Here is a 12,853-nt window from a genome sequence, read left to right as displayed (position 1 = left end):
ATACCCTTGAAAGGTTATTTTTAAAATAAATAAATTTATTGAAAACAGAATGGGAAAATTCAGTATTTTTCATAATAGCCCATTATTTGTTTTTACTGTATTCAAAATAGTGCTATTTACCTTTTAATCACTGTATTTTCAAAATAATTTATGATTTGGGTTCCAGAAGTCAAAAAAAGTTAAAGTTCACCAGTGCCCAGTATACAAATTCAAAACTCTGCTGCTAACTTGGTCAAACTGCATATGCAAAAAAATATGTTAAAACTCAATTCTGAGGATTTTTTGGTTGTTGTTATCTTTTAGTTATTACGTCAACCAATATTTAAAAGACTGTCTTATTTAAAAGGAAATACTTATTCATTATCGAAAGGTAAATTAAGAACTAAGAACTTCCTGAGGTCTGCATCAAAGATCTACTCAACAGAACAAGAAATGCTTAAGTATTAAAATTCAATCAATCAGAGGTCTCAATGAATTAATAATTAGCTTTATAATGATTTTTATATATTGGTATTTGTGATGACTCAAAATCATTGTGATTAATAATCTATTTCCTTACTTATTTCTTACAGGCATCCTATAAAAATATGAATGTATCTTAGTTAAAAAGAGAGACAGAGAGAGAGAAAAGGGGGGAGGGGCGAAGTGAAGAGAAGGAAATGGAGAGAAGGAGAGGAAAATCTCTAATTAATGCATACATTCGAATTTGCCCTAACACAGAGAAGTCTGGGCAATTAAAAAATTATATTTAGAAAGCACAATTAAATATATATATGTCCTGCAGCCTAACTTGAAATTAATAGTTAATAAACATTTTATAGTCAGACTAAAATAATAAATCTAGAGAAGGAATCAGTATTCATTTGTTCAAATACATCATTTTAAGATCAACTTAAAGCTCTGCCAGGTCTTAAAGATAAAGTCACCTGATTCTCATAAAATTCTAGAATGAAGTTCACATTAACATGGCTTCTATTCATTATATTCTCTTTACATTTAAATTTTTAAAAACACTAATTAAAAAATTAATTAATAATTCAAAACACAAGTGATGCCAACTTAAAGTTGCCAAACCAAATTCAGTATGGAAATCGGATGAACCAAATTATTCTGAAGCTTGGTCCTACTGTCAGGAATAATACCATAATTATTGACTAAACTCACCTTCACAAACATATGCAACAACTAAAGAATAAATATAAGTTACTTCCTATGAAAAGACAATAACTAGGAAAAAATAGCACATTCATTAGTTGATTAAAAAGACAAAGTTCTATGGAATCTAAGAAGGAAAAAAAAAACCAAGCAAGCTCATAGATACAGAGAACAGACTGGTAGTTGCCAAAGGCAGAGGGTAGGGGAGTGGGCAAAATAGGTGAAGGGGGTCAAAAGGTACAAACTTCCAGTTATAAAATAAATATGTCATAGAGCTGTTAAAAAAAAAAGTTCCATTTTTAAGAATTTTGTGATTAGTTTAAGATATTATTACTTTGACTGCAGGTGTCTTTGTAAGAACCAAGTATAATAAGTTAAGGAGTTATTTATTGTTGCTCAAGAACAGCTGTATTACAGGTCCAAACTCAGGTGAACCAATGGAATCTCTAAACTGTCTCTTTAGAATGGATACTCTTTAGAATGGATACTATTCTTCCTTTTTGAATTAACCTCTCTCATGCCTTCAAAACATAACTGAATTCCCATGTTCTTCAAGAAGATTTACCTGCCTCCCATTTGATCATCTTACAATTCCCCCCATATGCAGTTGCCATCCTTATAGTACTCTGTCACTTGTTTATATAAAGAGTTTTCTATTAAAACCAGGTGTGATTTTTCCCATTAGAAAGTATAAATTGAAAGGCAAAGACTACTTTTGATTTATAACTTATATAAGCTATAGAAGTTAATCATGGTACCCCATTAATGGGGGAGAAAATATTTAAATTTTCACCGTGCTCAAAAATTATAAGAAGGGCTTCTCTGGTGGCGCAGTGGTTGAGAGTCCACCTGCCGATGCAGGGAACACGGGTTCGTGCCCCGGTCCGGGAGGATCCCACATGCCGCGGAGCAGCTGGGCCTGTGAGCCATGGCCGCTGAGCCTGTGCGTCTGGAGCCTGTGCTCCGCAACGGGAGAGGCCACAACAGTGGGAGGCCCGCGTACGGCAAACAAAAAAAAAAAATTATAAGAAACACCAAAAATTACAAATTAAATAGTTGCTAGAGTAAAATTCAAATTACAGTTCATAACTGTCAATAGATAATAGTGATGAATAAGCAGTAAAATTTGAATACTTCAAACAGTGTTCTCAAAATATTAGTTACGAGACGTTTAGGAAACCAATAGGTTCAAAGTCAATTTTCTGGAGAATCTCTCCACTGTTTTAAGCTAACTTATCATTTTTTTTCACTTCACATTATTGTCAAAAAAAAAAAAAAAAACCAAACTTGCAAGTGGAAACACAATCACATCTATTAAATTCTTCGATTATAGTACATGGGTCTTTTTGGAAAATCTATAAGGTTAAGAAGAAATTATTGGTAACACATTACATAGATAAAAAATTACTTATAAATGAATAAAATGAATAAGAGGTGCTAAGGTTCATGCATTTTTTCATGCTGGGACCATTTGATGTTTAGAAGTACATTAGAAATAATATTATTTTTTCAATAACTCTATTCTAATTCTCAGTATAAAAAGACAGAATATAAAGCACAGAAGGTAAGACATTTAGCAAGTGTAAATCTGAGGCCAATTTAAGATAAGAATAGCATGTCATTCTTGTCAGTTTAGCCTTGTGAGTCACAATACCAAAGATTAACATTGCACTATTGTGGTCCTTGAGTGGCGTACAATGCAATGGAGACGCTATCACATGATTCCATGTATATAAAATTCTAAAATATGAAAACAAATCTACAGGGACAAGAGATCAGTGGGACCAAGAGTAGAGTGAGAGAATGACTGCAAAGGAGCACGAGGAAATTTGGGGGGCAACAGAAATGTTCTGTGTCTTGATTGTGCTAAAAGAATATAGGGTGTATACATCTGTCAAACCCAGTGAATTATATACTTTAACTGTGTGTAGTTTATTGTATATAAATTGTACCTCAATAAATTTCATTTTAAAATATGACGTGCTGTGAACACAGCAAAAGTTACAAAATAAAAACTGTATTTCATTAAATTTGAGGGTCATCAAATACTCTGAAAACAAAAACAAGGAGTTACCTTGAGTATCACAAACAAGTCTTAAACTTTTAGAAATTCAGAAAATTTTCACTTTTACTTAGGTATATTACCAAATAGATGACCAGTTTACCAAATTCAAGTTCAAAGAACATTTAAAGGTCATTTTCTCTAATATGAAGTAAGCAGAGAAACTCATGACCAAGTGGAAACAAGTTCAGCAGCCATTCCAAGACATTAAAACAAAGTGATCAGGACAAGATTGTCTCACGAACATAGTTAAACCACACACAGACCAGCTTTCTCAGTATTCTTGAGCATCTGATATAGTGACACACATAAAGGTGGGATAAAAACATCCAAGATGTTTGGTGTTGAAGCAGCTCCTGAGAATCAAACAAATGAACCACCTGAAAACCTGCATCTTACACCTAACGTGTTGCGACTAGTCATTTCTCTGATAAGGGGAAAAACTCAGTATTCTAATGTGCTAAAAAGGTTGGACCTTTCACATAAAAAGTTAGAAATACAAAAAGCAAATGGGTCAAGAAAAAAAAGAAAAGAAAAAACACTACAGCAATCCTAGTACTGAAGAAGAAAGACACTATAGAATAGTCTAGATACAAATTCCAGAAACCATTCAATCTTCAATGCCCTTAATGCATCCAGGTGGTAGCTACAGATACACCTTTAATTTTTAAAATTACGTATTTAACACAAGTAATGCTTCCTATGTGCCAGATACTGTTTTAAGTACTTTACAAATATTAATTCATTTAATTCTAATACCAACCCATTGAGGCAGATATTTTACTTTACAGATAAGGAAATTGAAGTATAGAGAGATTAAGTAACTTTCTCAAGGGTACACATCAAACCTGGCAGTCAAGTGCCTAAGTCCATGCTCATAACCGCTATACCACCTTGCCTCTCTTTATGAGTTTTTAATTTATAAACTTTCATGGATATGAACAAAGCTTTGCACTAAAGCAAAGTACACTGACTCTACTAGCCACAAACAAATGGTCTTTTGTCAGTCAAACGCAGTTATTTTCTCTCTGCAACTGCATTATTTGTTAGATTTCTGGCAGTGATTTCAACTCTGGCTGCACACTGGAATCCCCTAGAAGTTTCATTTAATTGGTCTGAGGTGGGAATTGGCCATTTATTTCACTGCTCCCCAAATGAATCCACTGTGCAGCCATGGCTTAAAGCCATGGGCCTATGGCAAGACTGTAAACTCAAAAGTCTGGTGAAATAATACACAGAGCAATTGAGACCTGGGGCAAACTGAAGAGTCAAAAATTTAATTAAAAAACAAAACACTGCATAGATTAAAGTTCACATTTATAAACACAGTTTGGCCCATGGTGCATCTTCTGTGCATGGAGCACTCTCTTACTATAAACATATTTATGATAAAAAAGTTAATTGAAATGTAAAACTTTGAACACATCCTGTACAAGAGATGGAAAAAATCAAGAAGTTAGAAATAATGGCATCAGTATCTGTTATTCCCCTGTGAAACAACTTTACCGAAATGTGTACCACCACACAGATCTCTTGTTTAGTGTAAGCAAAGGACTTATGGAGAAACTTCTGGGACTTAAATTTTTATATAAATGGGAATAGGAATTTCTATATAAGTAGAGCAATTTCTGTATAAATGAGAATAGGGGATACTCAGATGTCCCTCTAAAGGCATGGGGTTCTAAAATAACCCTTGCAATGAGCATCAATATACCTACACTTAAAGCACAATAAATTAGTACAGTTTAGATCAGTGGTTCTCAGATGTTTGGATTTTACAACAAGTACAAATTTCACCTCCAAAATTTAGGCAATTGATATTGGGGTTGCAAAATTTTGTGTGTGAAATTAGAGGATATAATATATATACACATACACAAAATTATCACCTTCTTATACCAACACACACAGAGACACATTATACCACACACTATATCCTTATTAGTTCTCATTTTCTGAGAACAAAAATTTTTTTAATCTATATTTGCCACTATTTACAGTTTTTTTAATAAAAAAATGGAATGATACTAATAATGATAATTTGGACCATTTTCAAAAGGTTAAATTAATCTAATATACTCACTTTAAAAGATATGACAATAAATTCATTACAAAAAATTTGTATCCAAAGTTAAAATTTTAAAGTTATGAATACAAAAAGATTAGACTCAAACTATAAGGAAATATGTATATCAGCTTCTTTCTTTTGTGTGTGTGTGCCTTAAATCTACAAGGCAAGGTGCTAGGTACTAGGGATACAAAGATAAAAGGCAGAGTCCTACTCAAGTAAGTAAATTCAGTGAGAAAGACAAGTGAACTGATAAGTGATAACTATGATAAAAGCAAGGCAATTGTGCCATGGGAGCATACGGTAGAATGGGCAGTACTTACGTAAAACTGGACACTACTGGTATCTTCCAAGGATCTGTCCTCAGTTATACATTACCATCACTCCATTGGGTCATTCATCTGCCCTCAAAGCTACAACTTCAAGAGAGAGCTTCCAATCCTTCACTTCCAAGGGATACATTCCAAACTAAATCATTACCACTATCCCTATGACGAGCCAACCTGCCTGTCTACTCCTTTCTCCCTGCTCCCACCTCAACACAGACATTTCCAAACTGGATGGAAATGGCTATTTATATTTTTCCAGGCAAGAAATCTTGGCATCATCAATGACTCTTTTCCCCTTTACCTTCATTAAAACTGCTCACTTTGACTTCGACTTATGTTTGACTATTTGACTTACCTTTCTCTATTTTCATGATCACTACTGTTATTTATGCTATTATTCACCTTTAAAAAATAGATTAGTGTAAGAGTCTCCTAGCTGATCTGCTTTCTTCTAGATTCCTTCCTACTCCAATCTAGAGTACTTTAGCTAGGTGTTCCTCAACCTTTTGTCCACTGTATAATCTATGGAGCTTTTAAATAATACAGATGCCTGTGTTCCACAAAGTTCCAGAGATGATACTGATGTGGAATCAAGGCTAATATCCACTGCATTTGTTGTTATATTTTTTCCCACAAAACAATCAAAGGATCTATACCAATACTTTTTAGTTTTACCGTACCTTTTTAAATACAAAAAATTCCTAAAAAGATACAAAGATGACTAGAAATCAAATAGTTAATATACTATGTGTACCTCACTGAGCTGTTTATCAATGTTCCCTTTATCTTTTAGTGTTACTAATTATTAAACTCTTTTCATTTTTGTTCCCCCTGCTAGAATGGCAGTTCAAACTCTCCTAGGGCCAAGTTAACAAGCATTTCTGTGGACACTTTTCACCTTATTTTGTTGATTGAGCAAAGATTCTACCAAAAAACCCAGCATTTTCAGATTCTATATCAGAATCAGAAAAGACCATGTAAAGAAAAAAGAGTAAAACTTCACTTGATAAAAAAGTAAAAAAGGGCTTCCCTGGTGGCGCAGTGGTTGAGAGTCCGCCTGCCGATGCAGGGGACGCGGGTTCGTGCCCCAGCTGCGGAGCGGCTGAGTCCGTGAGCCATGGCCGCTGGGCCTGCGCGTCCAAAGCCTGTGCTCCGCAGTGGGAGAGGCCACAACAGTGAGAGGCTCGCGTACCGCAAGAAAAAAAAAAGTGAAACAAGGAGAACCTGTGAAAAGTGCCTTGGGGTCATCGAGTTGGTCAGTATTTTGAAACAGTTTTGAAAGCCACCAAAGGAAAAAAAAATTAGAAAATTTCAGTTAAAAACACATAGTCTGGGCTTCCCTGGTGGCACAGTGGTTGAGAGTCCGCCTGCGGATGCAGGGGACACGGCTTCGTGCCCCGGTCCGGGAAGATCCCACATGCCGCGGCGCGGCTGGGCCCGTGAGCCATGGCCGCTGAGCCTGCGCGTCCGGAGCCTGTGCTCCGCAACGGGAGAGGCCACAACAGTGAGAGGCCCGCGTAACGCAAAAAAAAAAAAAAAAAAAAAAAAAAAAACCCACATAGTCTGTTATCCTAATTTTAAAAACAATTTCAAAACTTTGTTTCAGGAAAAACTCTGACGATACATTTATTCTTTCATTTTTAGACCTTTTGGTTTTAGTTTAAAATTATTTCTAATTCAAATGTTTTTTTCCTTCCCCCCTACAATTCTCATTTTAGATGTATGCTAAAGAAAACTCAATCACAAATGTATTTTTCAGCTTATCCTAAACTGCTATTCTAGCTCACCCTTTGTCTCAAACAAGGAAGAATAATTTCAATAATCAATAAGAAGTAAACATCTAAACTAGGCTATTTAGTAGTTGACTCTTAAAATGATGCTCACAGCTGTTAACCTTTGTAACAATGTTTTCCAGACTTACTCTACAGAACCAACCTACTCTGTGTTCTCCTTTTCTGTTTCAGTATCAGTAATCTGTCTTACGTACTCTAACCACTTTTATAATATTATCATTGCTACTAATAAGATTGATTTTTTTTAATGTAGAAAAGTATAATAAAGATCTCCCATTAAACCATGACTTTGAGAATATCACTGTTAACAGGGTAACGTGCATTTTTATTTTTGTCTGATTGATAACCTACACGGGTATATGTGACAAACTTGTTTAACCTGTTTTGGCATACAGAATAAGTAAATTCAGAGACTTAATTAAGTTGATGAAAATTGCTAAAGTAAAGACATTCACAAGATAAGTTAAAAAATCAAAACTAAGGAATGGGGATCATACTTTTATTCCTAACAGCTGTAGCCTTTACATTTTCTTGTAGTTTTTACACGGATACTTTCAATTTAAAAAGAGATGCCAAACATAATAACAATCATTACAGGAATAAGATTATGTGACTAGGATTATGGAAAAAATCATACAAAGTCAACTGAAAATACACACGGCTCTACTTCAGTTCTCAATTGGATATGTACTTATCAGGCAGATTTGATTAAACAATGCCTCCCTGTTCCAAACTCCCTGTTTGGAAAGAAAAACTAGCTGTTTCTTATTTAAAAGCTGTCTCCAATCCTATGATATATTTTTAAATATTTTTGGCTTATATCAAGGCCATTATTTTGAAAATTCTGTATAGCAAAGAAAACACCTACATCTGCAAGCATATTTCCATTTATATAAACTCAGTCTAAAAGACTGTCCCTTATCTATAAATGGCTGACACCAGAAACACCCCTTCTCATCACCATTGCTAAACATTTCCCTACCATTTCCTTTTGGTAACTACTTCAGATATCAGCACTGCCTGGAACACTGACGTTTATCTCCAGTTCTCACTTTACTCTTATACAAATAGAGAAAGGATCTCTAAGTGGTGACACAGGACAGGCAGTAAAATGGAGCAGAGAGGGGAAAAGTGGTAAAAGAGTACAGTAAACTTACCTGCTAGTCTTTACAATCCTATCCACTACCCCCTACCCCAAGCCTGCTCACTGCCACAACAAGCATCAGTTTGGACAAATGGACTGGGAAGGATGGAGAAAAACCTTTTTCTACCACATCAGAAAAATCTTATTTTCAATCTTATTCCTGCTTCATGTTCAATTCCACTACCAGAGATAAGGAAAGGGAAAACTATATTATCCAACCCTACACTCATTATCCAGGTCTCACTCCTGTCTTTACTATCCAGTGAATGTTTTGCCTCCTTCTTTATTCTACCCCAACTTATTTCCTTCTTTGCCAAAACTCCTTAAGAAACCCACATCTCACATAGCCCTAACTCAGCGAACCATACCTATCCCATGGATTGCCCCATCCCTGTCAGTTTACATCCTCTTACCCAACACAAATTCTAGGGCTACGTCCTGCTTCCCATTTTCCCTACCACTCCAACATTTGGAGACACCATTAGGCTTTGAATTGGAAAGAAAAACACATTATTCCCATAAAATACGTTCTGTGCTAATGATAAACTATCCAAACTTCAAGCAAGTTATTTTACTATTTTTAGGACTCAGCTCACTCATGTGTAAAAAGGAAGTAGTTTAGATTACCAGTCCAAAATCTGGCTGACCAATTTCCAAGCACCACTGATAGGGATTCTGAAACTGTACATCTGAGGTGGAATGAAGTAATTTTCTAAAAGGCACCCATATAAGTCTATTGTTTATCCATGTTTGGGAATCACTGATAAATGCTAAAGTTCCTTCTAGTTTAACATTCCAAGATTCTAAGCTGGAATTTTCACTGCATTTTCTGATAGGAATATTGTTATAAAAGGAGTAAAGTTTCCATAGTTATTGGTGTTACAGTGCAGGCATGTTACTGATCAAACAGGCCTTTGTAACCTGACCTAGAACCTAAGCACCATTTATATTATTATTTTATAACCAGAGATGACTTTGCAAATGATATGATAATGATACTAAGACCTCAAAGGAAAGCACTAAAAATTACTTCTTTGGTATTATTATGTGCATAATCAGACTTTTTCACAGATGGCCTTTTCATGGATTTTTGTCAAATCACAACTAAGATTTGACCTACAGGTCAGAAATAAAGGTAGAAAGGGCAGACTCTTTAGGATCTTTTACTTTGCTAATTCACTGATGGGGCTTTGTATATCATTAGAGTAAAGCCTAGAGAAGTCTAGATCACTGGTGGAATTCAGGGCATTAAAACACCTAAAGAACAGTCTCATTCATGTTTACAAACTGCCAGGACTTTACCTGCCCTAAAGCACACTAGATCATTCACTTATGTACTACATGTATCTGTTCTAGCTCTCGTAACTTCCAAATACTAATTCTCATTATAAACAAGTGTTCCCTTGGTTAATATTCAGGCTTAAAGACATGTTTCAACATGTGAGAACTAAGAAAATATAAACAGCTCTTGAACACATGATGACACATTAGTAGTATATTAAGTGGAATATATTCATTTATGAATAAGTTAATAATGAATAATAATTATAAAGGTAAAAATGGAAACTGAATTATATGCTACCCATTTTTCTTTAAAAAGATGTACTTGCTTAAGTTTATGCAAAATAGCATGATAAATTAAAGTGTGTCCGTTTTATTTGCTCATTTCTCCAAACAACACAAGAACCTACACTGAATGCCATTATGTAAGTGCACTCTCTGAATATCAAGAATGATGCAACGATTGCTATGGTAACTACTCATTTTATTGAATAAATTGTGGGTTGGGGTTTAAAGCATTCTTTTAAAAAACAAATTTTAACATCTCAGTATGCCCGATAAGTCTCTTTCTATTGCTACCTATTAAACAATAACTATAGGCTAGCTTTGAGGAGGACTATTTAAGCAGCTATTAAAAAACTGAGGCTTGAGTTGCCAAGGGGAAAAAACTCTTAAAGTTTGAAAAATGAAACACATCACCTACACTCAAGAGAACAAAAGACACTTAGTTTTTATCTTCCAGAGTAATTGAAAAGTGTTTGTAACTCGAAAGTAACATGATCTTACCTATCTGTTCCTTCACTGTCATAATTTTGCTTCTAATCCTAACTTAACTAAGTATAAGACTGCCGACTTTTGTTTGCAATTAAGCTAAAGACAGAAGAAAGTTATCCCTCGTTTTGATCTTTAGAAGAAATGTCTCCTGAGCGCATGAAAAAACTGAGAATTTTCACTGTTAGTTTCTTATAAAATAGCTCTGTAAAAAAGCCTATATTTTAAAATACCAAGGATAACTGTAGATCCCAACTATAAACCTTCCTCAGGCCCAAGCAAAAGCTACTATGGCTTCTTCCTTTGCTCAAGACCTTCCATAAGAGGGGTTCCCAGCGACGGCCGGCTTCACCAGGGTCTGTATCCTTAGGCGGCTTGGTAGTTACGGATTAGTCAAATCTAAACAGTATTTTGAGAACCTGCCCCAGATCTCTTCCTCTCCCGCCTAAATAAACCCTAAGATGCAGCATTTGAAGAATGGGGGGGGGGAAGCAAGGATGGAACCCCTCCCCCTTTTAACAAGGTGAAGTCTAGTCAGCTCTAAGGCCTGCTGACTTCGCAGCCCTGGAAGCCAATGCAAGGAAGCTCCGGCCCAGGCTAAAGCCGCAGGAATTAGGTACTAGGAAGGGGGTCTGACGGGGCAGCAAATCAAACAGGCTCATCAGGCGCGAGGCAGCGAAGGGTAACTCGGGCTTCTTTCAGTTCGTCTTTCTCGAATGGATTCTACCTGCCTTCGTGTTTTAGCTTCATGTCTCTCGCAGCGAGCGACCTCCGCCTCCTGTGAGAGGATTTACGTGCTTGTGTGTGTGGTGACAACAATCTCAGCACCCCGGCTGGGGACAGGGGATGGGGGAGGTGGGCACTCGGCTCCTCCACAGGCCTGGAACTCTCCTGAAGGGCCCTCGAAGAAAAGGGGGCGGGAGGAGCACGCCTGACGCCGACCGCGTACTCGACCGAGAAGGGGGCGTCCGGACCTGAGAGAGCGGCCCTAGCAGGGGCTGACGTGCAGCTCCTTCAGGTTGTAATGGTGGCCCCTTGGGGGGAGGGGAGCGGTTGACAAGGGGCTGGGGGCGACGAGGCCTCCCCTTCCCCCCGCTCAGCTCGCTGTTTACCTTCCCGGTACTTCTTGCGGAGCCGCCGGTGGACGCTCTTTACCACCCCGGAGAGCTTCTCCTGCTCCAGCTTCCGCTCCTGCTCCCTGGGCGGCGGAATGCTCGGGGGCCTGGCCCCGTGCCCGCGAGCAGCGCTTCGGCCGCCGGCCCCCGGCTCCATATCGCTGCCGCCGCCGCCGCCCCTCGGGCCCCCGCAGCCGCCCGCCTGACGGAGGAGGTGGGGAAGGAGGAGGCAGCAGCGGAGGCAGCAGCGGGAGGAGACAGAGAACCTGGAGCGACGGCCTAGGAGGTGGCCACTTACCCAAACGCACAAGCTGATTGGTGGACTCTGGAGGGCTGGGCGGAAACGGAAAAGGCCAACGGCCAATGGACGGAGAGCGCCAGGGACGCACCCGCTTGTTTGGGAAGGCGAGCAGCTGAAGGAGGCGGAGTTAGCAGGCTGGAGTTGCCGAGGCGGTAGGAGCGCCAGACCCGACTGCTCCTCTCCTCTCCCCGCCGCTCCGGGGATCCTGTGCGCAGGCGCTGTGGTGAGGCCACGGAGACGCGCCGTGAGCCACGCGCTTGCGCGTCTGAGCTTGCTTAGGTTGGGCATCTTTCTACCGCCTAGCGCTCTTTCGTCTTCTAGCTATTCCCCCTTTTGCGAGTTATATTCTGGTGTGTTGCAGCCAGGGTCCTCTACCTGAGCCCCCGCTGCACCTTGTCGGTTGTAGGTTCCCTTTAGCTGTGTAGCCCTGAGAAGCGCTTTAGAGGTGACTTGGCAGCACTAGAATTTTAGACTTTAAGGAACCCAGGCATGGATGCTTTGGTGGGCTCAAGAGAGGTATGGCTGCCAAGTACTGGCTTAATTCACGGGCCAACAATGGTTAATGCCTGTAGTGCAAGTGCTGGGCGAAAAGCACAGAACTTGGGGAGAAGAGAGGGGCAATAAAAACAATATAAGATGGAAGAGGGGAAAGGAAAGATGGGGAATCCACAACAGATGACTTCAAGAAGTTTCGTGGTGGCCCGGGTATCAGAGAAAGCCTGCGTTGGTCTAATTTGCGTCAGAGCTCTGAGCGCTTTTAAAGTTGGGTTGGGTGACCTCCTGCCTTTTATTTGGTAGGTTAGTTCTACCTCCCTCCCCTTACATCTTCTCATG

General features: G+C 38.5%; 1 protein-coding gene across 2 annotated transcripts in view; it reads right to left on the bottom strand.

The window, feature by feature from the left end:
* SAMTOR (S-adenosylmethionine sensor upstream of mTORC1) overlaps positions 1-12,205 on the bottom strand; it is an 86,768-nt gene extending 74,563 nt beyond the window's left edge. Inside the window, exon 1 of one of the 2 annotated variants that reach the window (XM_060305392.1) lies at positions 12,017-12,205. Coding sequence is in view for 1 of the 2 variants with exons in the window: in XM_030857595.2 (XP_030713455.1) it covers positions 11,716-11,875 (160 nt within the window). In the remaining variant the exon portion in view is untranslated. Of the gene's footprint in view, positions 1-11,715; positions 11,938-12,016 lie in introns of those variants that run through there. The other variant, XM_030857595.2, reaches the window with a different exon arrangement.
* Positions 12,206-12,853: the final 648 nt, after the last annotated feature.

Source organism: Globicephala melas, chromosome 9 (genome assembly GCF_963455315.2).
Source record: "Globicephala melas chromosome 9, mGloMel1.2, whole genome shotgun sequence".
Classification (NCBI taxonomy): Eukaryota; Metazoa; Chordata; class Mammalia; order Artiodactyla; family Delphinidae; genus Globicephala; species Globicephala melas.
Note: the sequence above shows the minus strand (reverse complement) of the source record. Positions and strands in the feature narration are given on the sequence as shown.